The following is a 26,669-nucleotide window of genomic DNA, read 5'->3' as shown; positions in this document are numbered from 1 at the left end:
TTAACACTTCGTCTGGTCATTCGATCATTTTCATTTCATTTCCATAACGGGCGTTTCACCTTCCACGCTGTGTCCGTGACCATTCGTAAGTGTCAGCGGCTTTAAGTTTACATGCAATTCGCACAATTACACGAAATTAAATTAATAGTAAGTAATTGATAAATAAACGAAATCGAAGTGTAAACAAGCAAAGTGTCATCTCTAATACTAACTAACAGCATATTGAGTCATATCACATTTTTATTTCATTTACAAATGTATAGTAGTAGTGACATTGGAATTTTGTAATCCTAATTTATGTGTTTATATTTGCATGTATGTGTTCGCAATATGTTATTGCTTGAAAGATAGATAAATGGTATGTTTTAAACATAAAGCTTAAATGTTATGATATCATAGATAGTCATCATATAATAAGTATTGTTATTAATTTAGTAAGATATGAATCACAGAAACACAGTTCATTACCTCTATCAAAAATAAGAGAAAATAAGGAAGATTGCATAACTCTAAAAAAAAATTATTGAAGATTAAATATGAAAACTTTTTGAAAAGACCAAGCCCGAAATTATGGTTATTGGCTAACGAATATAGGCTTACGAAAATAAAGGCAAATAGAAAGTTTCAACATGTACCAAATTTATACAGTCGACTTAAATAAGGCAACACCGAAAGACAATCACTGGAATTTTTCTCTTAACTATATCGTTTAACTTCGCTGAAAACTGCGCAGCAAAATCGTCGGGACGACTACTGACTGCAGGAGAATGAAAAGGATGGTTGGCGTAAGGGTATGTTAGCTGCGCGCACACTCTAAACATTTATAGGGATGACTCGAAAATGGAGGATGGAGTTTGTGAGGGGTTATACTGTACAGAGTAGGACATAAGACAGACTTTTAAATTCCCGGACCACTGCAATCAATTTCAAACTGAGATCTGAGCGAAAGTTGACCTCAAATGCACCTGCAAGCAACAGTCAACATCTATGTACGTAGGGAGCCAAGAAGCAATCAAGGTAGTAACTTCATATCGCATATCGTCCAGAAGTGTCTTGGGAAGCACGGCAGCAATGAAAAGTGTTGCCAGAAGTCAGCAACTTCATTTCTACTTCACTGTTTCAGGTCAGAAAAGTATCGAGAGCAATAGAATAATGGACAAGATTACCCAGAATTGTGTACGACTAACACCCAGAAACGGGATCAAATCGAAAAGACTGCAGGCAATTTCTTGAACAAAGCACCACGAAAACAATGGAGCATCTCTTGTGCACTTGTCCCACAATAACCTCACGGTATGGTACACTGAAAGAGGTATTGATAATGAGGCTACAGAGTCTGTTGAAATTCGCGACAAGCTCAAGCATCCTAAAAGATGACTACTCCTCATGAAAATGGTAACTGAATTCCATCTGGTGTCGCGACAGACCAAAGCTGGTCTATGCCTGACTCATTGGCCTACCAGACTAACCTTACCTAACCAAAATTAATCTATCGTTTAACTAAATACGATATTTAGACTTTAACGTTCATCACGACTAAAGACGAAATTGAAACAAACGACTTCTTTTCGGTTTGCATATATTCAAACCCACCAAGTGGGGGTCTTTCTGTCTAAAAGTAGTCGTTTCTCAGTAGGCCTATTAAACTACCGAGTAAACATATGCCAAAAACTCTTTCTGAAATCATTAAGCTGTCTTTGAAATGCGATCGCTCAAAAATATATACCCTATTTCAATAACTTACTCTACCAGTGCCAGTGAAATCACTCCAACATGTTCTATTGTACCCATATGCCAATATGAGCATTTATTAAACAAGCGGTACGTGGTAGAAATATTTATGTCTATTTAAAGGAACGTAGAACCTTAGAACATCTTGATCAAGATATCATATTACCTTAATGGATGCGGTCAATAGGTTTCTTTTCGAAATATTTTTATAAACATTGCAGTTTGACTGTAAATAACTACTAGTATCCGTGTATTATGCACAAGCAAATATTCCAGCAGTGCGACTTGGTTTCATCTATTCTATTCTGATAACTTTGATGTCAAAGATGCAACACGCGCTGGAAGACCAATTGCCAAAACTATCGAAAAAGTAAGGGAAATTGTCGAGTTCGCTCGTAATGTACATTACAAAAAAGCGTTTATAACCAAGATAATAACCATCTGAAAATAACTGCTTAATCGCATCGAAATCTTTTCATTTATGAAGTGGTTTACCACAGGTGATGAATAAAGCCGTCGCAAAATGTGAACACAGGCAGAAAGGAATAATCTATTGTGAGCTGCTACCCTACGCCCAATTTCTTAATCTGGACCGATGCTTTCATCGATTGGATCATCTAAAGAAAACAGTTATCCAAAAGCCACAATTTTTACCACTAAGACACCTGGACACACACCTCGATAGAGACTCACCAAAAGATCCGGCAGATTGCTTAGGATGTTTTTATGTATCCACTTTAAAGTCCGGACCTGGAGCCTAGGAATTAATTTGTGTTCCTGACTATGGCAAATGATTTTTCTGGTAAAAAATTTGATTCTCCAGAAACTTCTGAAAAACCACTGTCTTAGTTTTATGCCAATAAGGACAAGGGTTCCTACGGGAGTGAAATTGTGAAATGATCTTCAAGATAGCTAAGAACTATCGAACAAAACGGTGCTTATTTGACCTAAAGCGCATCATTCTGACTATGCTAAGTTCAAAATAATGGATATACAAAACTTTATATTCCGACAGCTTATAGACAGACATTCACAGTTGGGATTTAAAACTGCTGGATAGCAAATAACTCTGCTTGTTATCGATTTGTCACTACTTTGAAAGAAGTTGTTAAGAGTTGGAACCAGCGATAATCCGGTAATGGCTTCGATCCTATCGCCGGACTTATCTGTATCAATAAGGTTTCCTCAACAGCGGTCACCCCTCATAACATATGTATGATTTGAGTGGGCTTAAATCTTATCTGAAGAAAAACTCACGTATCGTTGTAGAAAGGAGTGAATGAAGGCTAAAAATTATTGATTGGTTATGTTGGGCACTTTTTTAGCTTGATCAAAACACCACGCTTTACGTGTATATGTCTCTCAGTTTTTGAGTTATCAATCTAGAATTATGCATATGTCCTTTTCTCTCTAAGAAACTGTTTATTTGTCAGAACCGAATCCAATATCGGACAACTATAGCATATACTGTATAATTGGACAGCATGGCTGGCCATGTCTTTGTACATATCCGAACTAGTCGCGTAGTTTTTGATATATTGATCCGAAATTTTTCGCACGGCCTTATGTCTTTGAGAGGCAGCTCATTTGTCGGAAGCGAGAGTATTGGCCCACTACAGCATATAGCTGCCATACAAATAGACCTATCAAAATCATGTTCTTGTATGGAAAACTTTTTATTAGACAATATATCTTCACGAAATTTGGCGAGTGTTGTTAGCCTAGATCACACCTTAATTTCCTAGTATAGTATATTGCTTAGATCGGATCACTATAGCAATTGGCTGGCATACAAAGTAAACAATCAAACTGAAATTCTTGTATGGACAACTTTTTTATTTCAGAAGGTGTCTCCATGAAATTTTTGTAGATTGTTATCTAAGTCATTACTAAAATCTCCGAATAAATTGGTCAGATCGGTCCACTATAGCTATAGCATATAGCTGCAATTCAAACTACTCTTTTTAAACTTTTTATGCCATTAAAAATACTCTTGCGTAAGCTATTATGGCTCCAGTGTAGCAGAAGCTAACGTGTTTTTGTTTTGTAATCATCTTAACACCATATTTTTTCATCAAACATAAACATAACTCAACAAATAAACAGAGTTATTGTTACATTTATTTTTATTGCTAACGGTATAAGCTCGATGACACATACTATTTAAATATAGTAAGTATGTATTAAAATATTAATATATTTCAAGCGATTTGTCACTGGCATTAGACAAGCATTTAGTTAAATAAACACGTTCAACGTACTTATCAATTTACGCGCACGAACTTGCAAAATTAACACCACAACGATAAGTAAATTTTGGACAAGCAAGTCAAAGGTATTGAACGCGTTCAGTCGGTTTCGCAAAATAGCCGGACTAACTTGCAATCGAGCGTTTAGAAAAAAGTTGAAAAAATAGTCATAAAAATAAAATCAAAATCATTCAAGGAAAGTGCGAAAATTAATTAAAGCAAAAAGTGCTAAAAATGAGCATTGGAAATTAAAAAAAAAATAATAATTTATAAAAATTAAAAAAAAATATTGTTTACTAAAACCAAAGTGTGTGTTTGAGAAGGAGCAGTGGAAAAATATTGTGAATTATTTCTGCGTATAAAAAGATTCATAAATATTAAAAAACACATAAATGCCTAGCCGTCCACTTACGATACCACTGCCAAAATACTACAGAATGCCTTCAGTGAGATTCAGGTAGGATGAGAGGAAAAGTGAAAACTTTTTTAACTCAAAATAGACTCGTACTTTCTAAGTACATTTAGTACAGCTAGTTTTGCCGCTAAAGTCTTGAACCTGAAACCGCAATGAATGGGCTGCTAATTGCCATTGTGTCAGCCGAGCCTAGCAATTTGAATGGATACACAAACAACAAGGCGTTGCGAGATTTTTAAAATAATTTTTTGTGGTTTACACACTCGCCAGCTTTTTTTGCGATTTTTTTCCGCTTTTATCACAAGCCACTTTGGAAAAGTATCTACGCCAAGGAAGTGACATCACAAATACAACAACAACAAGCAAAATAACATCAACAACAAACACAACAGCAACAAAAATAATCACAACAACAGCAGCAATCATCTCAGCGACAGTAAATGCGAATCAGTTAAAGAAAGCAAATGTGTTTTCCCACTTTTAAGTGCAGTTTTTGCGGTGTAAATTAATGAAAGCAAATAACAAAACCGCAAAACAATAAAATAGAGTGTGTGGAGAATTCGTAACATAGAGATTTATTATTTAAATTTCATATGCTCGCACACATTTCCCCAATTTCACGCCGCCAAATAGTGTTGTGACGAAATTTTCACTTGAAAAAACAGCAGTCGCCAAATCGACTACAACAAATCATGCTTCCAACATACATACGTATGTACTTGAATGTGTTAATTGGTAAAGCTTGATAAATTTACAATAGGTATGTGTCTGGCACATGTATCAAAGTTTGCCAATTTAATTACGAAAATCTCACTTTGCCAACGAGTCTTGATATGACGAAAACGATTTAATGCAAATATGACTATACTTGAAATATGAGCGCAGAAATTGGACAATGAAACAACATCTCTATATATAAGCAGATAAGATGTTAACTTTGGTTGTGACGAAACTATAATACCCTTCAAAAATAAAAACGTTTACCAGAGATTGTAGCGTTGTCTTCGTCCATAAGATATGACAAATTTCTTAAGAAAACTTGCCAAATAAAATATTTTTCATACAAGGACTTTATTTTGATTGATCAGCTTGTATGGCAGCTATACGCTATAGTGATCCGATCTGAACAATTTCTTCGTAAATTGTGACGTTGCCTTCGTCCATAAGATGTACCAAATTTCGTGAGAAAATCTTGCCAAATAAAGCAGTTTTTCATACAAGGGCTTAATTTTTATCAATCATTTTGTATGGCAGCTATATGCTATAGTGAACCGATCTAAACAATATATTCGGAAATTAAAACGTTATCTTTGCCAATAACACTTGCCGATTTTCGTGAAGATATCTTGTCTAATAAAAACGTTTCTCATACAAGAGCTTGGTTTTGATAGGACTGTTTGTATGGCAGGTATATGCTATAGTGGGCCGATATCGACGCTTTCGGCAAATGAGCTGCCCCTTAAAGACACAAGGTCATGTGCAAAATTTCAGCTCGATATATCAAAAACTAAGGGCTAGTTCGCATATATACCGGGGCATGGTTAAATTGACTAAGCTCGTCAAGCTGGCTAATTATATAGCATATCTATTTTATATTGTCTCCGACGTTACCTTTTGGCTGGTTGTGGCAAAATTAATATTAGGTTCAGGGTATAAAAACATACATACATATGTATCTTCTCCTAAACTAAGTCATAAGTCTCTTATAAAAAAACACGTGCAAAAATCAATTGTTAATTAGCTGTTAATGACTTTCTAATTGGTTAGCTTTCGGAAGTACATTAGTGGAGGATTATATTTTTGTTGCATAATTTAATATTTTGAATATATAGTACATACGTGCCAAGGTTAAATGTTTCGTGAACATTTTTGTATTTTTTTTTTTAATATTTTCTAACTTTGTTTACTATTCAACTTATACTGTTATCACCAGTAACCTAAATGTGCTGCTAATAAATATTTCTATTAAGGCATTGCTGCATTTTTATACTCTCACAATGTGTTGCTCAGATTATAAAAGATTTGATCCGCACAGGGTTGCTTATCAAACCAAAAACTAATCGAGAATCCTATGAAATTTATAAAAAGTAATATAAAAAGATCAGCATGAGGAAGGGAGTTAAATTCAGGATAACTATCTGCCCGTTAGTCTATCCCTTAATGGCATTAGCGAAAGCTGGGGTAAAAATCTTCATGAAACTTGATACATTTATTTAGCTTATACTCTGAGGAGATCGGAGTATATCGGTAGATATAGAAAAAATGTAAGCTGTGGCTTCAAAACTTTTAAATATTGGATGTAGTTCCGCACTTTAATAAAATATAGAAGGACTGGTAAAAAGAAATCCATTAATTTTGCAATAAGTTGCAGGTTTTACTGAGGATAGTTAAAATGATCCGAGCCCGATGTCTCTCTAGCCTCGTCCCTATTGGCTAAAAGCTGGTTTCCAAAAGCTACATCACTATCCATAGCCAGGAACAGACAATAATCGTGGTTACATCTGGACTGCAAGGTGGTTTCAGAAGAACCTACCAACCACGCTTCAGGAGCTTCTGACAAGTCACTATCTTTGCTTCTATTCTATTTCTTTCTTTAGATGGTTCAATTGTTGGCAGTAAATCCGAGAAAGAATTTGAGCAAAAGAGAGTAGCTCATAATAGTAGATCATTTCTTGTAGATTGCACTAACTGGCAGCAAAACTTCTCTGACCGTCAATCCCAGGGTAATTCGATCAGAACCGTTTCGTTTAAGGTTGTCGTAAAGACATACTTGGATTTAATAAGATTCGGATTTTTGAGTAGGATATGGTACAAAACTAGTCCCGTAATTATCTTAAGCACTTTTCGTCCTTGAAGTATTAAAGTAGTAACAGAGTGCTGGGCCTTTGTGAGTCCGTGTGAAAGAGATGAAGACGCAATAGACTTCAGGTCACAGTACACACCTCAATTTAATTCTATCTTATCTATATAGATCTATACTGATAAGAGTTCATGTGATGAAAAAACACCTACAATGTGTGGATTCAAGAAATATTTTTCTAATAAATAAGCCACTTAACACGCATAACACATTATTGCCCTGTACCGATATAAATACTTTATTATTGTTGCTAGCCTATGAGTTTATTTTTGTTGAAGGAAATTTCTATTTATAAATACAAAATATTTAAAATCTCCTGCAAATGCATTGCTACGCATGAAAAATTATTGAAAAATCGCAAACTTTGAATTAAAAGCTCTTCGAACGCGACTTTATGATTAATACACTTAATTGCCCTCGCTAATGGCTTATGCATATATGCAAAACACTAAAATAACGATACAATAGCGAAAAAAAATATTCTACACTGAAATTTCTGGGGAAAAAATATCCTGTCATAAATCTCTTTAGATGAAAAAAGAGAAATAAGATAAGTAAACAACAAAGCTCGATAAAAACAGTAAAACCGTGAAAAAGCGACTTTGAAAAGGAAGCACAAATTGTATATAGAATATTACATAGAAAATAAGTATGTGCATGGAAAATTAGGAACCCTTAGGGTAAACAAATTTTAATTTAACCTTTAGACAGATGCCGGTAAGACGGATACGAGTATGGTAATCTATACAAGCAGGTACAAGATGCCGTCATCACAATCTTCGAGGCTCGACGACGAAGAATGAACTGCTAAAGATCATATCAAGTACCTGAGAGTAATTTTAGACAGCAAACTGACGTGAAAACTCAATGAGAGGGTGAAAGAGGCCAGTGGTGCCCTCTACGCATTTAAGAAAATGCTAGGATCCATATGGTACCTATCACCTGTCCTTATGAATTGGTGTTTCACAGCGATAGTAAAGTCAATCTTGCTTTAGGGTGCTTAAGTGTGGTGGATCCCTGCATTAAGAACCAGTCCAACAGCTGCACTAGAAAGGTTACTTAACCGCCCACAAAATGATATTGCAGTGGATGATTTCAGGCGAGCCTTCATACTGACAGAATACTGTAATATATTTCAGGCAGAAGTCTTTGGGATCAGGAAAGCTGCAGAGATATATAGGAAAGGACTTAAAGAGCATCAATACTTGTAAATGTTGATAGTCAAGCATCAAAGAATGTCCTTAGATGTAGTGGATGAAGGAAAGCGGCTGCATATATACTGGACTCTCAGCGACAAAAGCGTTCCGGGAAATGAAATAGCTGATGAGATTACCAAAAGTATCATCCACTTTGCTAGCAAACCAGAAGTGACCATCCACTCAGATAGCAGAGCGGCGATACTATCCCAGTACGTTCAGGCCTGGTCGAAGAGTGCCTAACCTTGCTATCAATGGCACCGAGTGTCTTTGTCATAAGACTGGCAGGGGTGCCTGATCACAGCGGAATAGCAGGAAACTATAGACGTGATGAGCTAACAAGAAAAGACGAATCCTCTTGTGTTCTACTACTACTTCGGGGAAGCTTGGTCAGCGCTTGGCCACCATCAGTACATGCGCTGTCGCAAAGGCTTTTTGGCCCAATATCGATCGCAAGAGATCTAGTGATCTTTTTGTCCTCAGTAAGGGTAGCCTCTACCTAACTGTCGGCTTTTAACGGGTCATTTCCGTATTGGCATCCACACAGTAAGGCTGGGAATCCTACTAGACGCCATCTGCAGAAGCTGTACAAAAGAAGATGAGGAGGAAACTACTCAACACTTCCTGCTTGACTGTCCCGCGTTTATTTATCCCACCGTTATTGACTACTAAGCGTTTTGCTAATTTATATGTTCTAACACAGAAGTTCTTATTTTCTATGGCTTCAAAAAGGACTTTATATACCAGTCTACGTGCAATCCTCGACCAGCCATCTAACCTAACCTTACCTCATACCCAAAAAAACTTGATTTTACCCTAAATAATAATATCGAAAAACTGTATCACATAACGTGGTCTCACTGCATTCCCCGCAAAATTACTAATAATAAAATTTGTAAAGGTGCTAATAATTCGCGCAATTAAAGAGTAATGAGCACACAGGCAGTGCAAACTAGTTGAGTTTTTTCCACTCTGATTTGTGACGCGCACTTGTCGACGCCTTCCGAACTCAGTTTACTGAGCATCTTCAACTTTCGCAGTGGAAACAAATTTTATCGAGACGTGTGAAGAATCTAAGTAGGCGAGTAGATTTACGAATATTTACTACTACAAATACACGTCGATGTTCACAGTTAACTCTGTAATCTGAACAACTCGAACTCAGTTTGATTTAAGCTTTCGTCGGAAGATGTCGATGAGTGATCTGTATCGGCCGCGTCAATTATCGTTGGGCGGCGCTGTGGGTGGCAAAGCATCCGCCGTTCTCGGCCCATTGGGCTTGTGGAAACCGAAACAACGCGTTCGCTATCACAATGAAATGCCAGGCGAAGTGCAAAAGTTTGTTTAAATAACAAAAATAAATCAAAAACAAATTAAAATAAATATTTGAAGAAACGGTGTTTGGTGCTGTGCGTAAGCAATATAACTGTAAACTCGATTGCGTTTCGAAGTGATAATTGTTAACACGAAGTTATTGCCATTTACAAAGGGTTTCAACCCTCAGCGCCGACAGTTATGCGCATTTATTCGAATTGAGCTATTGTATTGGTAACGAACAAATCATTACATTCCACTTCGAAAATGCATTAAAAACCACTTTGAACCACTTATTTGCAAAACTATCTGGATTATTAACTTCGTTGAATATTAAGTAGTTGGAACAATAGCGAACAGATTATGAGGTATTGTAGTTGACCGGCACTTTGGAGAATAGACTTTCTAAGCTTAGTTTTTCAAGTACATCAGAGAGGAAAAAAAACTTGTTTAGTTGACATTTTTCAAGACAATAAAGAATTGGGGACGTAAAATCGGACTTGTTTTTGTGAACGAAATCAAACCCTAGCCAATTTTGTTTATTTTATGTGGCTTGAGGAAAATGATTGCTCCCTTCCAAAAGGAAATAGAAACATGAAAACCCTGAATTTCGGATTATTTTCTATAGTCAATTTTCGAACAATTTATTTGAAGATCATAGCGTTGGCTTGGATAAGAACCTATGCTAAATTTCGGGACGATATTTCTAAATTGACTCAGCTCATCACGCTGATAATTTATATATAAACCTTAAAGGGTTTCCAACGTTTTCTGCTGGATGTTACAAATTTCAAAAACAAAAATTTAACATGCCCTAGTTCAATGTATAACAATTTATGAATATATAAAAAAAGATCGAAGTACTAAATAAGATTTTGAAATAGGAAATATCACTACCAAAACATGGAGTAAAAGTTTTAAAAGATAGCTTAGCCGTTATTTTGTGAAATGTTCCGTAACTTGAATATGTCTGTTTGATTTCATGAGAGATATGGGATTTTTCTTTGAAGTTCAGTTAATGTCCATCTTTTTATTTCTAAAATAATTTTCTTCAAAGATTCGAACTTCAAGTAATAAGTTGTTGGGGGTTGTGCCAACTTACTGAAACAACAGTCCTTAATTTTAATCTTAATCTTCTACACAAACGGAATTTTTATAATTTTTATAAAACGTTGCGATACTGTATCCTAACAGTGAATAATTATTTTTTCTGAAATCCTTTAATTTTAATATAACTTTGCCGATCTAAAACGAACACATCGCTAGAAAGTTCATTTATACCATTTTCTTGCTATGTTCTTTTGGATGGTGCGTTTGTGAGATAAGACCCTTTAGGATTTAGGCACATTTATATGTGGTAATCCTTGTATTTTTTCCCACAGTAGACGAGTCTCATTAAATGATTATAGTCCAAATTTTGAAAATACAACAATTAATAATTTCCATAATAGTTTTATGTATGGTAGAAATTAGAGTGATCCATTTCGAGGTTCCCTACTTTTTCAAAGAAAAAAAACACAGAGATGTTTATTAGCATTCGAAAAAAAATTCTTGGGCATTAATTTTTGAAGTTTGTCTCTTTCAAATGTTGGCCGCGGCAACGTCTCAGATGGTCATTCCGTTGAGTCAAATTTTCGATGACTCGTTCGAGCATTTCGACTGGTAACTGGCGAATCACACGCGTGATGTTTTGCTCCAAGGCCTGAATCGAAGCGGGATTGTCCGCATAGACCTTAGACTTTACATATCCAACTGGCCCAAAACGTAAAATTATCTGCTCAGCGAAGTATTCCTCAATAAATTCATTAATTGAAACCAAATTTCACCGAGATCATGAGCTTCAATTTCAGGCATCAAACAGTCGGTTATCATGGTGCAACATTGGTGGCCATTGACGGTTACATTTTCACCGGCATCATTTTTGAAGAAAACGGACCGATGATTCCACCGGCCCACAAATCACACCAGACCGTTGTTTTTTCTGGATGAAATGGCATCTCTTGAATCTCTTTAGGTTGCTCTTCGTCCCAAATGCGGCAATTTTACTTGTTTGCATACCCATTGAGCCAGAAATGGACCTCATCAGTTTTCAAAATTTGTAAATTTGGCTCGAAAACGTCTGGTATTCTTGGAAATTGTCAAAAGCTCGTAGAGCTTTTTATACGCTTTCAGTTCAAATTATCGACCTAAAATGCGATAAGCCGTTCCATACGTCAGTCCGGGTTTGTGTATACTCTCAGCTAGGACTGCTATATTTTCTTCACTCCGTGCTGGACGTGATCTATTCGGTCTTCTTCGGCTTCTTGTATACTAATTTTAGAATTCAAGTGAGAACTTGTAAAGTAGCCGCTTTGTTTAGGGATGCCACGTCGGCGTTACTTCGCTCTATGTCTGAGTCAATATATATTTCTTAAATTTAAATTTAAATCTAAGTCATCAGATCCAAAACTGTAGACCAATTAACTAATATTATTACTTTTAAACATGTTAACGTTAGATTCAGCTTCATAACCTGTCAATAGTCTAAATACATAAATATTAAAGAATGCTTGTGTGAAATGCAAAAACAAATCATTCATTCATTTTAAGCTTAATTCACACATTCAATTGACCAAATCGTAATATTTACTAATATTGGCTACTTTTCAATACGCCACACGTAACTACTTCTCATTTCAGAAAACAGAATCGCATTTATTGACTTTAGCAACTAATAAGATTTTAACATGTCTCTCTCTCTCTCACAATGTTTTTATGTCCGGCGCTTTGTTAAGCCAACCGATCTAGTTAATTATTGTAGCGCGTAAATATTAGACAAGTGCAAATATGTATATTATGTGGCGCCCCTCAACCGCCTAGACAAATGATAAATATTTACTTAAAATTTATACTTTTGTGCTTTAAATCAGTGACGGCTTAAAATTTATCAGCTTAAAATGAGTTCGAAATAAAGACTTCAAAGCAGATAGTAATATTGTATCATTATTAAAATATGATTAAAGGGCCTGTGCACCGGCGCAAATATTTGGACCAAAATTGCTTAGGAGATTATAATGTTCCCAAAAAGAAAAAAATGGAAAGGCTATTTACTCGGTTAGTAGCGTAAGGAGAGCTGTCGATGATGAGGTTATCTTATTGCTTTTGGGATCTTTTAATAGAATATTCTAAAAAAAATGTGAGTTTACGCTTTTTACGTACGTTTTTATTACAATAGTGACGATCAAAGCGTGAGTCCACTTTTTTAAATAAAAAAATATTTTTTGATTGCAAAAGATCCTCTATGTTGGCAACGCTGGTTCTTAAGGAGCTATATACAGTTAGAATTTTAAAAATCGTTTTTCTTTTGGTTTATTTTCGTAATGTACAAATATTTAAGAATACACTCAGAAAATTTCATATCGTTCCGGTGAATATTTTCGAAGTTACACGTAAATTTGAAAAGGCGTTTCAAAGTGCTTGGAAGTACAAGGGCTTAAACTGAGGTTGTTTGAACAAGCCTTCAAGCGTGGGCCCGCCTATTAATTGGTTTAATATGCATATCTTCCAAATAGCTAAAACTAAATCAATCAAACTTGCTGAGAAGAAATCTGATTAACTCTTCTTCATATACTGTAAAAATAGGTAAAATCAAATAATAACCACACCCACTCATTACACAAGGGTTATGTTGAAAACCTACGTCAGAGACATAAAATTTTATATCCGAGAAGGTACGAGAGGCCTTAATAGAAGCCGGTGTCAAAATTAGGCGACGGGGTAGCACGGGGCACCTTTGGATGACTATCCTTATCTCGATTTTAACCAAATTTGGATTGTGTAGTAATCAGAATATTCTTATCATACACTGTGAAAATGGGTGAAATCGAAAGACAATCAGAACCACTTTCCATATAACAAGGAAGTTATCAGAATAAATCTTCTCACAAGTTGTGCCTTCAAGGTATTTCATCTTATGCCCAAAAATTTTTTGGAAACGGACTATAATATTTCAAGAACCCAAATACCAAATATGTATTTAAATATGCACCCTTATGCATTTGGCTGATTTTTCTTCCGCACAAATCGGCCAATTTTTGAGGTCTACTATTAATATCTGTGGAGAATATTTGTGTAATGATTTGCTTGCTCTTGTGCCAAAATTGCCTGAAATCGTACGTGAGTACTTTCTTTAAGGGGTTACATGGGTTTACAGGTTTCAAAAAAAAAATTTTTATTGTCTTATTTAATTCTACATCAAGAATAATATCCTAAATTTTCAAGTTGATCCGAGTAATAGTTTCGAAGATACAGCCTTGAGAACTTTTGCACTAGGGGTTAGCTAGGCTGAGTGCGCCGTCTTTAAACGCATTTTTCTCGAAACTGTGCTTGTGAAGTCGGTTGGCAAGATTTATCGAGAACTGCTCAACCGATCTTCCTGAAATTTTACACAGGTTTTTGAGATGTAATTCCTTAGGACTTGAAAGAAGGATTTTTGGAGAAAAAAATGTCGCGAAATTTTCATTTTTTTTTTATGTCTGCGAAAAATCCAATTTTCATTTTTTTTCCTTCGTTCAAGTTTTACGTAAAGGTTTTAACTAAAACACGATTTTTTTCAATTTATATAATACTGTATAGAGTTATCCTGCCAACGCGGGTTCATCTTTTTTCGAGGGGTGGCCGGAAATGGCGTCCCAATGGCCAAGCTTAAATTTTGTTTTCCAAAAATTTCAGATTTTTTTTTTAATAGTGTATGTTTGTAACAAAAAAAAAATCTAATAAATTATTTAATTTTGTATATGAGAAAAAAAGGCTGTTTTTTACCCTAGGAAACCCATTTAACCCCTTAACATCCGTATATCTAAAATAAATATTTGAAATATTGATTTTATACTCCATCTAATCTATCGGCCAATACGAAAGCAACCTTAATGGAATTCAGAAAAAATATATTTCTAATTCTCCTGCCTGAAATGGAAGATATACTTCCTGGAGTCTTCAAATACTAAATAAAAGATTTTCAAACACCCGCTTCTACTTTATACCTTATAGTAAAAATAATATTGCAGAATTCGCGTTAATCTTCCAGTTCCATGAGAAAAAACAAATTCTCTTAAAACTCTTAAGAATTTAGAATATTTGGAAAAGCAGTAATATAATGAAAGGCAAATTCCCATTTTCACATATACTTAATTGAGTTCAAGTCTTGCAAAATATCTCTACAGTATAAACACATTATAGTACGTATGTCTAAATTAGCATGTACAACAACTACTATCTTTCAATTACTAAATACAACAAAGCAATAATCACATTTTGTTACTTTTCGCATGAAAGTTAACTTTTTCTGCTGCACATTTTATTTATTTTTATTTTTTCTTTTAATTAATATGCAAGTAATTGCTAATAATTCTATTTAACACATTCATTACGGCATTAAGCCAAAAGTGCGATTTTCAATATTACACAAATTAAATTAACTTTGCGTCAACATGTGTTGGAAGTCAAGCGAACACAAAAGTTTACAAAAACAAATGAGCAATTATTCACAAACATATTTAGCAAAGTGTGTTTGTAATGAATTTAGCACAAAAAAATCTAAATTCTAGGCAATGTAGGCATTTGACGGTATTTAAGGGTATAAATGCCACTGCGTATACGTAATCATTACCATTACCTAAAACCGGCAATTGTGGAAAGACCTCGACACTAACCAACCAGCTAGCTAATCAGCCACTTATCCTGTAACTTACTACACACATACACACATACATACATACACAAATTTATATGTGCTTATTTAGCTGACCAACCCGTCGACCAAATTAACATCAAGCAATTAGTTGACCGCTTAATTTGTTAACACGCTCGGCACGCTTCCTCATAATTTGTTAGCTTTTAGTCAAACCGTATCCCTACGCACCCACACAACCCCATGACTTCATGGAGTAATATGTAGGCTATACATCTGTATAGGTGCCTGTAAGTACATTTTGTAGGTCTGCGTAAATTTGCATAGACTCACTTTCACATTGTACAGTGGTGTGCAAGGAAGTAAGGATGCTATGTTTAAAACTAAGAAAGTCACGCTTTCAATTGAAATTTTTTCAACTAGTGGCCAAATGTCAGATATTAATTAATATAATTAAGTAAAAACGAACTTTAACGTACAGTGTAACAAAAAAGAACCCGAAAATTTTAATTAAATCCCCCGGGTAATATTGATAATATTTAAAAAAAAGTTTCGTTTGGCAAGTAGGTAGGACTGTCCTTAATTACTATGCCAAATATGAGCGCGATCTGTCAACCAGTTTGTTTACAGCAGCTGTTTAAGTCGGAACTCCTCGGTAGTGTGTTGTGATTTTTACAATGGATAAAAATATCGAAAAAGAAATTTGTCTCAAAATTTGTATTTCTAACAAAATTTCGTGTACGGAATCGTTGCGAATGTTGGGAAAGGCGTACGGTGATTCAGTTTTATAAAAAACACAAGCCTACGAGTGGTACAAAGCCTTCAAAGACGGTCGAGAGATCGTAGAAAACGTGCCTAGTTCTGGATGACCTTCGACTTCTTCAACTCATGTAAATATTAAAAAAAAGTGAATTATGGTGCTTGAAAATCATCTGGCAAGTGTTATAGGGATGGCAAGAGAGTTCGACATGTCTCTCGAGTTCGTTCGAATGAATTTGGTGGATATTTTGAGTATGAAACACGTTCTTGCTCGACTCGTTCCCTAAACAAGTCTCTTTGGTCTTTTTTCATCGTGAAAATTCCGATCCCACTTTCATGGAGAGAATTATAATTGCCGTATGGGTTAATCAGTTTGACATGCAAGCAAGTCAACAATTATCGGTATAGAAACCCGTCTTCAGTCGATCGAAAAGATAAAACCGAATTCGCTGAAGGAGCTGAAGGCCATCCCAAAAAATATTAAATATTTTTTTTATTTTCAATTTCCGGGTACTTTCTTGTCACAATGAATTCTGTTGATCGTAAAGATATCTTGTCAAATAAAAAGTGTTTAATACAAGGATTGAATTTCGAGCGATTAGTTTGCATGGCAGCTACATGCAAATGAAAAGATTCCTGGGAAAAAGACCGTATGCAAAATTTCAGATCGATATCTCGAAAACTGAGGGACAAATTCGCGTATACATATCACCTTAGCTCACTGAGCTCATACTGATATGTACATATGTATATATATGTTTTATAAGGCCTCCAACGTCGCCTTTTGGGTATTATAAATTTCATGACAAACTTAACGTAACCTGTTTAATTTATAAAAACGGTAAATACCATAATTTAGCAGAATAACTCCATTGCTCAAGCGAAATTAACACAATTTTTTCCATACACCAGGCTCACCACATTTAGCTTGAATACACACAAATACTACTTATTCTAGAAGCTAAAGAAACTTTTGCCTCATACAGTGATGAATTCAGATTACATATTCTTTCGATTTTTACCCAATGCCGAGACATTGAACCTGAATTTCGTCAATTGTAATTGTGTTGCTCCAATTTTATGGCTCAGTACTGTATACCATTACAAAACTATTTACAAATATATCGCGTTAGACGCGGTTTTGCATTATAGTAGGAAAACAGATGTAATTAACATGTAATTTCCTCCTAAACGGCACATTTGTCAACCTTTAAAGTTTAGAAGAGAAATGTTTGTCGGAAATATTGTTAACCCACTTAGACCAAAAATAAACAAATTTTACTTAGCTTATGGGATATTTTATATGAAATACTTGTTCATAAAACAAAGAAGTTAAAAAAAATCTTTGGAAACATTTTAGCGGTTGCACGTACGTAAATCAATATTTATAATTTAAGATACAAGACTTTGTAAAATTCAACTAAACTAACTTCAAAGCTATAATTTTATATCAGTTAGAAGCTCGAATTTAAAACTTACTAAGATGTTATTAATTTATTGCTACTTTTCACGTGTATTGCGCAGCAATACAATATTTTATTTTTTTTCTAGTTAATACTAAAAATTTGCATGTGTATATAGACACGTTCATTAAAACAAATCCCCAATTGATTGATGATATGAAATATTTTTATGGACTGACAAAAGGTAAAAGCTACATGCTTTGTATCAAAACCAAACGAATATTTTGTCTAAGCCTCAATATTAATATGTGAGCATATAATATTTTATATACTTAAAGTGAGGTAATGTGAAGTTTAAGGTTGGTTCATATTCAAAGATAAGATAATTTTATAAATATGTCTCATGTATAATATAATAGTGGACTTTAAATCATCAGAGATAATATCGCTTATATTACATAAACGAAATATTTAGCTACATCGACGGCCATTCTTAGGTTTTGTGGTCGTCTTTATCTTTGATTCAAATTTTAGAAAGGTTGTTATGAATTTAACGTGAGTAAGAGTCAAACGTAGTAATTTTAGATTATGAAAATAGAGGACTCAGTTCAATACATTTGTTCAGCAAAACGAATATAAAGTGTGATCCATTTCGAGGTTCTTTACTTTTTTAAATAAAAAACACAAAAACTTCACATTTAATGGGGAATGTTTATTATCATTTGAAAGAACATTCTTTGGCATTTATTTTTTGAAGATGATCCATCTCTTGAGTCCAATTTTCGATTACTCGTTTGAGCATTTCGACTGGTAACTGGCGAATCACACGCGTGATGTTTTGCTCTCAGGCCTGAATCGAAGCGGGATTGTCTGCATAAACTTTAGACTTTACATATCCTCAAAGAAAAAAAGTCTAACGGTGTAATATCATACGATCTTGGTGGTCAGTGGACGGGTCTAAAACTTGAAATTCTCTGCTCCCCAAAGTTTTCTCTCAATAAATCCATTAATTGATGCGCTGTGTGGGAAGTGCCGCCGTCTTGTTGAAACCAAATGTCGCCGACACCAAAATACTCAGTTATCATGACGCGATAACGGTCGATTTTGACGGTTTACGTTGAAAAAAGTACGTCTACTTGCATCACCCATTATGTTGAGTTCCAAAGCTGAAGTTCTTATTGGCTCGTTCACTAAGTAATTTTATTTTTTTAGTGAAATTTAAACACGACTTTTTTTATGTAAAATATTTTATGAAATTATATATTCTCCATTTTGATTGAACACCTTTTGCCACATTTGGTGAAAGACGCTCATAAAGTTCTTGGTCCTTGCAGGCAAAAAACTGGCCCAAGTGGTTTTTTAATATTCAAATTTGTGGTGAAGATTCTACCATCCAAAAAATAAAAAAAATTGGGAGAAACCAAAATCTGTTCGGTCTATTGCTGATTTCTAGTTTCTGTTAAATCTAGAGAATATGTTTGGTGTGGTAGTTCCTCCTAATCAAGCTGCAAAAACTTTTAGCGCGTCAATCAAATTTGATTCATCAATCTTTCGAGTTGTTATTCGAAAATTCGCATTGAACAATGACTTTTTTTATCCACATCGGTTTCAAGATTTTTCTAGGCCGGGGTACATCTTCCAGATCGTAATTGTTGAAATGAAAATGAAAAATGTAAACCTATTTTGGCATTGGCGATCGGTCATCATACCTTCTCCTTACAAATCATATAATTTTTGTCTGGTTTGAACGGCATTTTTACCGCCTTGACAGTTAAACATTTGGAAAAGGCTGTTTTCGATCTTTCATTTTCGATAGGGCGCCAAATAAGAAACACTCCGACAAATTTAGAAAATTTCTTACACATAAGGCTATAGTAAGGCTGTTCAGATATATAATGGTAAAGCGGTTAAGTGTGAAGTTGGCTGGGAAAAAAATTCAATGAGATCAGGTGTTGTCATCAAACGGAACTACTTAGTAAACGAGCCAATATTAGAGTTAATGATAAATCCAAGATAAATTTACAAAACAGATAAAGTTCTCTACTACTCCCTATTAATATATAGAAGATATCAATTTTTGAATAGAAAAAAATCTTCATCTTGAAGAGTTTGAACTTCAAATACCCTCTAATCTTAATCATCCATTCAATGTCACAATTTCTAAAAATAATCGAATCTCAAAACTTTTCTCGCAAAAATTCGGTTATTGCACGTGCTGTGTGGCACGTATCCCCATCTTGTTGAAACCAGATGTTGCCAAGATCAACTTCTTCCAATTGTGGTCAAAAAAGGTGATTATCATCGATCTATGCCGCGCTCCAGTGGCAGTAACTTACCAGCTTCACCACACGATTCCACCAGACCAAAAACCGCACTAATCTGTCAATTTAGGTGAATGTAATGGTTGTTATGAATAATTTGTGGATTTTCTTCGCACTAGAGTCGACAGTTTTGTTATTTACCGTACCCCTCAGATGAAAGTGGGCCTCAAGGGAGAGAATAATTTTCATTAAAAAAAAAACCATTAGCGTTTTCAAGTTGTTCCTAAGCAAAATCAGCAAATTCACGACGTTTATGGTGGTCCAATGCCTTCAGTTCTTGAGTGACAACAATTTTATAAGAAAGCAAGTCAAAACCCTTTCTCAGATTCCGCCAGATTGTTCTTTGAGACAGTCCCAATGAATGATAACGTCTTGGAAACGAGAAATTGCGGTCTTCAGCAACACGTGGCTGAACGGCAACAATATTTTTATTACTTCGAGCGATGCTTTGTCTTATTGGCACTTTAATTTTATGTAAAAAATATGCACGCTCAAAATTTTCAACAATTTGACGAATAGCGAGCCAGATGGACGATTCTTATGATCATAAAATGGCAAAAGCGCACGGAAATTTGCAGTTGGAGAACGATTATTTCGATAATAGTGAATAATTTCATAAAGATTAGGAAGATGAAAATTAATTTTGCAGCGGAAAACTATGGAATTTCAAGTATAACGTCACAAGTAATACATAAATTGCCGTGCGAACATTGCAACAATAATGCAGAGCTGTACATTTTTCTTATATTTTGGTATTTGAATATATAAATGGCATAGAAAAAATAAATAATATACTGACATAGATAAGAAATAATTGATATTTGAATGAAAATAGATAAGGAAGAAATGAAATTGAAATTTTATGCCTGACATTTAAGCAAGGCCGTCTAGACGCAGCGTTTAGCATTTCTTCATACGAAATTTGAAGTGATTTATAATATTTGGCACTTTTATGTTCAATTTGGAATTGAAAATTTTTTATATAAACCACGTGCACACATATTTCGCAAATTCTTTGCTGTAAACGCTAATCTTAAAACAAATTCCGTGGTTTGTTAAGCGGAATGTTAAGGGCCATAACAAATAGTACGAGTGGTTTAACATTTTTGCTGTTATATAGGCAAGCATATAAAATATTTATGTTTTCACAAATGTATATATGTATGTATGTATATATGTATATTGATTTTCTCCATTTACAAATACATATGCGAATAATTTGAATTTGATGAAATCAATCACGCTTTCACTGACACATCATCAATCTTCTTATCAATTTAGGCGGTGCATAATTGACTTGCACAGAAATATGGTATTTCAAGTCCAAATGGAAAATATGTAAGGATTTTTTGAACAATAATTCGCCCTTGTGGTGTATTACGACAGTTCATTGTCAGTTTAAATTTAAATTTTAAACTCGTCGGTTGTGGGTTTACAGTGACGGTTAATATCGAAAAATAGAAAAAAATTAACAAATAACAGTTATATAATCAAATACATAACCAAAAAGCATATAAGCGAATTTGTGTTTTAAATGTTGCCTTGCCACTCACCAATTAAATACTAAATAAAAAGCCATAAGCATATTATCTGATCAAATTTGACCCGGACTGGTAAACACTTTCCTACAATTTTAATATAAATCTTTAATACCGCCTTCAAAATAGTCTATTAATCGAATTGTACACTTGTTATAAGCCTCGGCTGGAATGATTATCAACGGAGTTTGGTTTTTCCGGTTAATTTTGGAGCGACATTCGATTGATTGTTGGACAGTTTCGGCATCATATTGATAAATCCACGTCTAGTTAATTATAATGATGCATTGTTTGACTGTAGGTTCCTCAACTACGTTGCCTAGCCTCTCTTTTGCGACGAGTCTAACAGTGATACGCCTTATAACCAAAAAATTACCCAAAAAAATATCAAAAATCTCTTGAGTCGATCTATAAGAGATGTTGAGATCTTTCGCTATATATCTGATGCTAATACTGTAGTTTGTTTAACTTTTTTGATGTTATCATCATAATATAGGTGGTTTTCGTTGACTTCACGTGCTTCACGGAATGCGTTTAGGCAGTCGTATTATGATAAAGAAGACTCCCCGAAAAACTTCGAAAGCAGTTTTAATGATTCTGAACTCCGCGAAAAGAATCGCAATCATTTTCAATGATGTTATAACAGTCATTCTATTGAAATAACAAAATTTTAAACAAACTTGTTGCTCAAAAATTTTCCATGATAAAAATCGACAGACAAACTTTCATATCGTAGTCAAATTTTTATCGGTTGGGTTTGCGCGAGTAGTTTCATTGGAGCAGTCCGAGTCAAATTTGATCAGATCTAACAGGAAATTTAAAATTCACTTGGCTTTAGAGCACATTGTTATGCGATCTAAGTCACAATATCACACAACACGAAACGCCGCTTACGCAGCTTAGCACAGACACGCACCACACTGTCACTAAACACACTTGCTTGCCAACACTTCTTCGTACTTAATGTGAATATAATTCTATTTTACACGCAGCAAAAATCAAGCGGCCAACAATAGTGATTACTTTTACAAGACCGTCGACGTAAAACCAATATCCTCGCTCTCTATACCGACAATCGTAGCTACACCCTCCTACAATCAGTCGACACAATCGAAACGTCTCGCGCGTACACCTTGCGACCAGTGCGGCTACCATAACGTGCCGATCATGGCACACCCCATCTCACCGTTAGTGCGTTCACAAACAAATCTGGAGCTTGTCAGCACGGGCAATGCGCGACAGGCTCTACTACCGGCCATTGAGTTCACCAGCCATGGCAATGGTAGCGGCGGTGAGAAAAACGATAAACTAGAGAAGCACTCGAATGGCATACCACCGACGAACAGCAATAGCACGAGTATACAGACTTTGCAAATATCACGACGTCCATCGTTGCTGCTGCAAGATATCTTGGCACGACGACCATCCGCGCTGTTTCGCGGCAAGAATGGCAAGGAGGCGAATGGTCATGCGTCGAAAAGTCCTTTCGGGTACAGGTTCAAGCATATGCGGCGTGCTATTGTTTTTTTTTAATTTCATTGTACACATTTTCTCTTCAAATTTATTTATTATTTTACTTCTCTCTATGTAAACAGTCGGTCACTTGCGGACACCGCCGCCACCTCTATGGTCACAATCAACGCACATGGAGATGGAGACGATCGCCACTTTGCTGCGAAACAAATGAAAGTCAAAAATCGGCGCAAAGGCAAGTAAGTATATGGCGAAGTGTGTTCGAGATATTATCTCAAGTTTTGTGTTTTTGACTTTATCAATTGCTATTTTGTTTGTTTCCAGTGACGCTTTGAGTGCTGCACTGTCGGCATTTTATTGTAAAATACTAGTTTTGGTGGGCGTATGTTTGCCCATTACCGAAGTGATATCAAAACAAATACCCAATTATGTATACCAGGGCTTCTATGTTTATTTGTATATGGGAAGCATACTTTTTGTTGCCTTCCTTTATGCAACGACGTTACGGAATCGTACGCTTTTCAATGCCTTGAAGACGTTTCGTAAGTACAATTTTTTATGTACCATATATAAGTAAATGGAAATCCGGATAAGAGTGGAATATTCAGCAGAAATTACCATATAGAGTAAAATCACTATAGTTATTTGGAAAAATATACTAGCAATTCCCTCCCGAAGAGTTTTGGAATCTCAATTTTTTAAGAACCAATGGCTTCTAGCTCTAATTAGTGGACTATTTCGCCTTCTGTATCTGAGAATTTAAAGTTCAAAGCTCAGAGACGAATTTATGCCACGAAGTCTTAAGTATTTTAAGATTCCGTTTTATAATTTGTGTGAGACAGCAGAAATTCTTAGAAGCACGGTTGTTCTTTCCAGCTACATTGTTTGATATAAATAACCTCCGACTTGAACTTCGCTTAATAAGGAAAAAATATTTTTTATGCAGATCTTTATATTCATACTTTGATCGGTCAACCTGAATGGCTGATGGTCCGATCTGAACATTTTCTTTGGAGATTGTGTCATTATTTTGGACATAGCCCATGTTTCGTCAAGACATCTTGTCAAATAATGTAATACAAGAACTAGAATTTGATCGTTCTGATCTACTATATGCTATAGTGGTTCGATATCGATCAGTTTCTTGAGAAGAATAGAACGGTTACAAAATTTCATATCAATATCGTTTATATACAGATACATAGAGGTGATCCCACTAGAGATCATCTGAGACGTCGCCTCGTCCAACACTTGAAGGAGACAATCTTCAAAAATAAATGCCAATGAATGTTCTTTCAAATGATAATGACCATTATCCATTAAATTTGAGATTTTTGTGTTTTTTCTTTAAAAAAGTAGGGAACCTCGAAATGGATAAAGGGTGATGAAAGTATACTTTTTATACGGACTCATACATTTCCCTAGCGCCTCCTACATATCCTTCAGGGTATACAAATTTTGTATTAACTTAAACGTATCTTTAATGGGAACTGAAAAAGAGAAAATCCATTCTTTTTCCCTAATTCCTAGAATGAATTGTCAAAGTGAAACCATTTTTGAGGGTTTTCTAAGCGTGATCAAGGAAGTCATATATAGCCCTTCTCAATCTGATGACCGCATTATTTATTACCCATCTTTGTTCTCACATGTGAGTCTTCCAGATTGTACCACCTGACATATTATTAGTAAACCGAACTTTCCACGAAAATTGCATCCAATATTAGCCTCTTAAGCATTTTTTGTGAAGATACATAAATATGTGTGTGATAATTTTTCAAATCGCCCCTGGCAATAACAATTAATAGTAATTTATTTTATACGCACAGATGAGGAAACCCAGAACATACATTTGAAACACAAGGTCACACATTTCGGCAGTTTTTATCTGCGCGTCGGCGCCATAGCTTTTGCCATCGGCACTATGGTGTATTCGGGTTTGGAATTCGGTCAGTATTTTGAATTGAACGGCAAGGCCGGTTGTGGTGATGTCTTTATTGCAATCACACCGATTTGTCGCATGCTGCTCGCCATAGTGCAAATACAGTTTATCTTCCTCAATACAACCTATTTGGATATGGCACGTCACAAGGTCATCTGTCGTTTTGGCCTAATGCACATGGTTGCTACCAATTTGTGCGAGTGGTTGTATGTGTTAGTTGAGGAGACGAAACATGAAATCTTTCACATTGGCCACCACGAAAGCGATGCAACTGATGCGTTATTCCCAAGCGAGGCTCACGGTACTTCCGATTGGAGTGATGGATCTCTGACACATACACAGCATATTACGGACAGCATGAATAATACGATCGCCACCACCATACAGAATGTACTCACAAATGTGACGATAGCAGCAGCGGGTAACACATCAACGCAAGTGTCGGTCGGTTGTTCACGCACCAACATTATGGGCGCATTGGTGCAGGAAGTGGCGCCATTCCTCTTCCCCTGTACCATCGAGTATTCACTCATCTGTGCTGTTATACTTTATGAGATGTGGAAGACAGTGCGCTCCATTCCGGATATTGATCGTTCCAGAAAAAGTTCAATAAAACCGGCACATCAGAAACCGGCAAATCATTTCTCCGTCGATTGTTCACAGTCGCATAAGGGGCTCTTCTTCGGCATAATTATGATTGTAATGACGATTATATCGATGATCATGTACTTTGTGCTGTACACACAACCCGGCTATGAATTGGTTGCCACGCAAGAGGTCACCATTTGGGAAATAATTACGTACTTCATCTGCACAGCGGCCATAATTGCTGGTAAGACCGCACACAGCCAATACATTTAAAGAGAAGTAAAGAATTTTCAATTTCGTAGGTCTCATATTGATACGCGATCTGAAGTACGTGCAAAACTCCAGCGATGATCATCACTCAATGGAACTGGACAATCAATTGCTGATTGTGGCGCAGACTGGTGTTTATCTCTATGGCATGTTCAGCATTTTGGGCAGCTACTTCTCCAAATGGGATGCGGTGCCGGATCGTATAGAGGGTAAGTGAAAATCAATCACCAATTTCGCATGTGCGATCTTTACTTTTCTCATGTTTCACTATTCTCATTCTAAAGGCATTGTTGCGGAGATCCTTGGTTTGGCGGAGACCTCACTACAGACCATGTTCATACTCCATGCGAGCCATCGCCGCTGTAAAGGCGCCAAACAGGCACGCCGCAAGCCGGGTCGTGAAATTGTTACATTTTTGCTTATAGTAAATATTGCAATTTGGTTCATCAACACTCTGATAAAAGGACGCGCAGTTTTTCGCGAGACAAATCTGGTATTCTTTGGTGTTTGGGGTTGGACTATCATCACACACATATCTATGCCACTGGCTATATTTTACCGTTTTCACTCGACAATATGCCTTTTCGAAGTGTGGAAAATCACTTACAAAGCTAAGACACATTGAAGGAAATAACTTTTTCTTTTAGTTGTTTCACAATACATTCGACAAAATTGAACCGAATAGGTTCAAGAAATACATTTAATTGTAATTTTTTAATTAGTTATATCTATTTATGTTTAGTCAAAGCATGCAGAATTATAGTAAATTAAGCATTTTTCCTTTGAGCCAGTATTTTTCTATAGAACAATGTATTATTATAGATGTGTATGTATGTACCCATGTATTTGGCATATAGATATCATAAGTCATAAAAATGTATACTGAGTGCTTTTAATAATGTAAATAAGCATAATTTAATATTGTATTTATAAATATAAATATAT

General features: G+C 35.4%; 1 protein-coding gene across 6 annotated transcripts; it reads left to right on the top strand.

Moving 5' to 3' along the window:
* Window positions 1-26,669, top strand: LOC105233201 (proton channel OtopLc). 6 transcript variants are annotated; one of them, XM_029553370.2, is made up of 7 exons: window positions 1-147; window positions 22,447-22,944; window positions 23,050-23,166; window positions 23,252-23,469; window positions 24,754-25,698; window positions 25,757-25,933; window positions 26,009-26,669. In XM_029553370.2, exons 2-7 carry the CDS (start codon window positions 22,622-22,624, stop codon window positions 26,347-26,349), a joined length of 2,121 nt encoding a protein of 706 aa, XP_029409230.2. In that variant the 5' UTR covers window positions 1-147; window positions 22,447-22,621; the 3' UTR covers window positions 26,350-26,669. The 6 variants fall into 6 exon arrangements, with proteins under 6 accessions (XP_029409230.2, XP_011213498.2, XP_011213495.2 ...); XM_011215193.4 differs by lacking the exon at window positions 1-147 and adding an exon at window positions 9,609-9,789; XM_019992815.3 differs by lacking the exon at window positions 1-147 and adding an exon at window positions 9,862-9,999.

This window comes from Bactrocera dorsalis, chromosome 4 (assembly GCF_023373825.1).
Source record: "Bactrocera dorsalis isolate Fly_Bdor chromosome 4, ASM2337382v1, whole genome shotgun sequence".
Taxonomy (NCBI): domain Eukaryota; kingdom Metazoa; phylum Arthropoda; class Insecta; order Diptera; family Tephritidae; genus Bactrocera; species Bactrocera dorsalis.
Note: the sequence above shows the minus strand (reverse complement) of the source record. Positions and strands in the feature narration are given on the sequence as shown.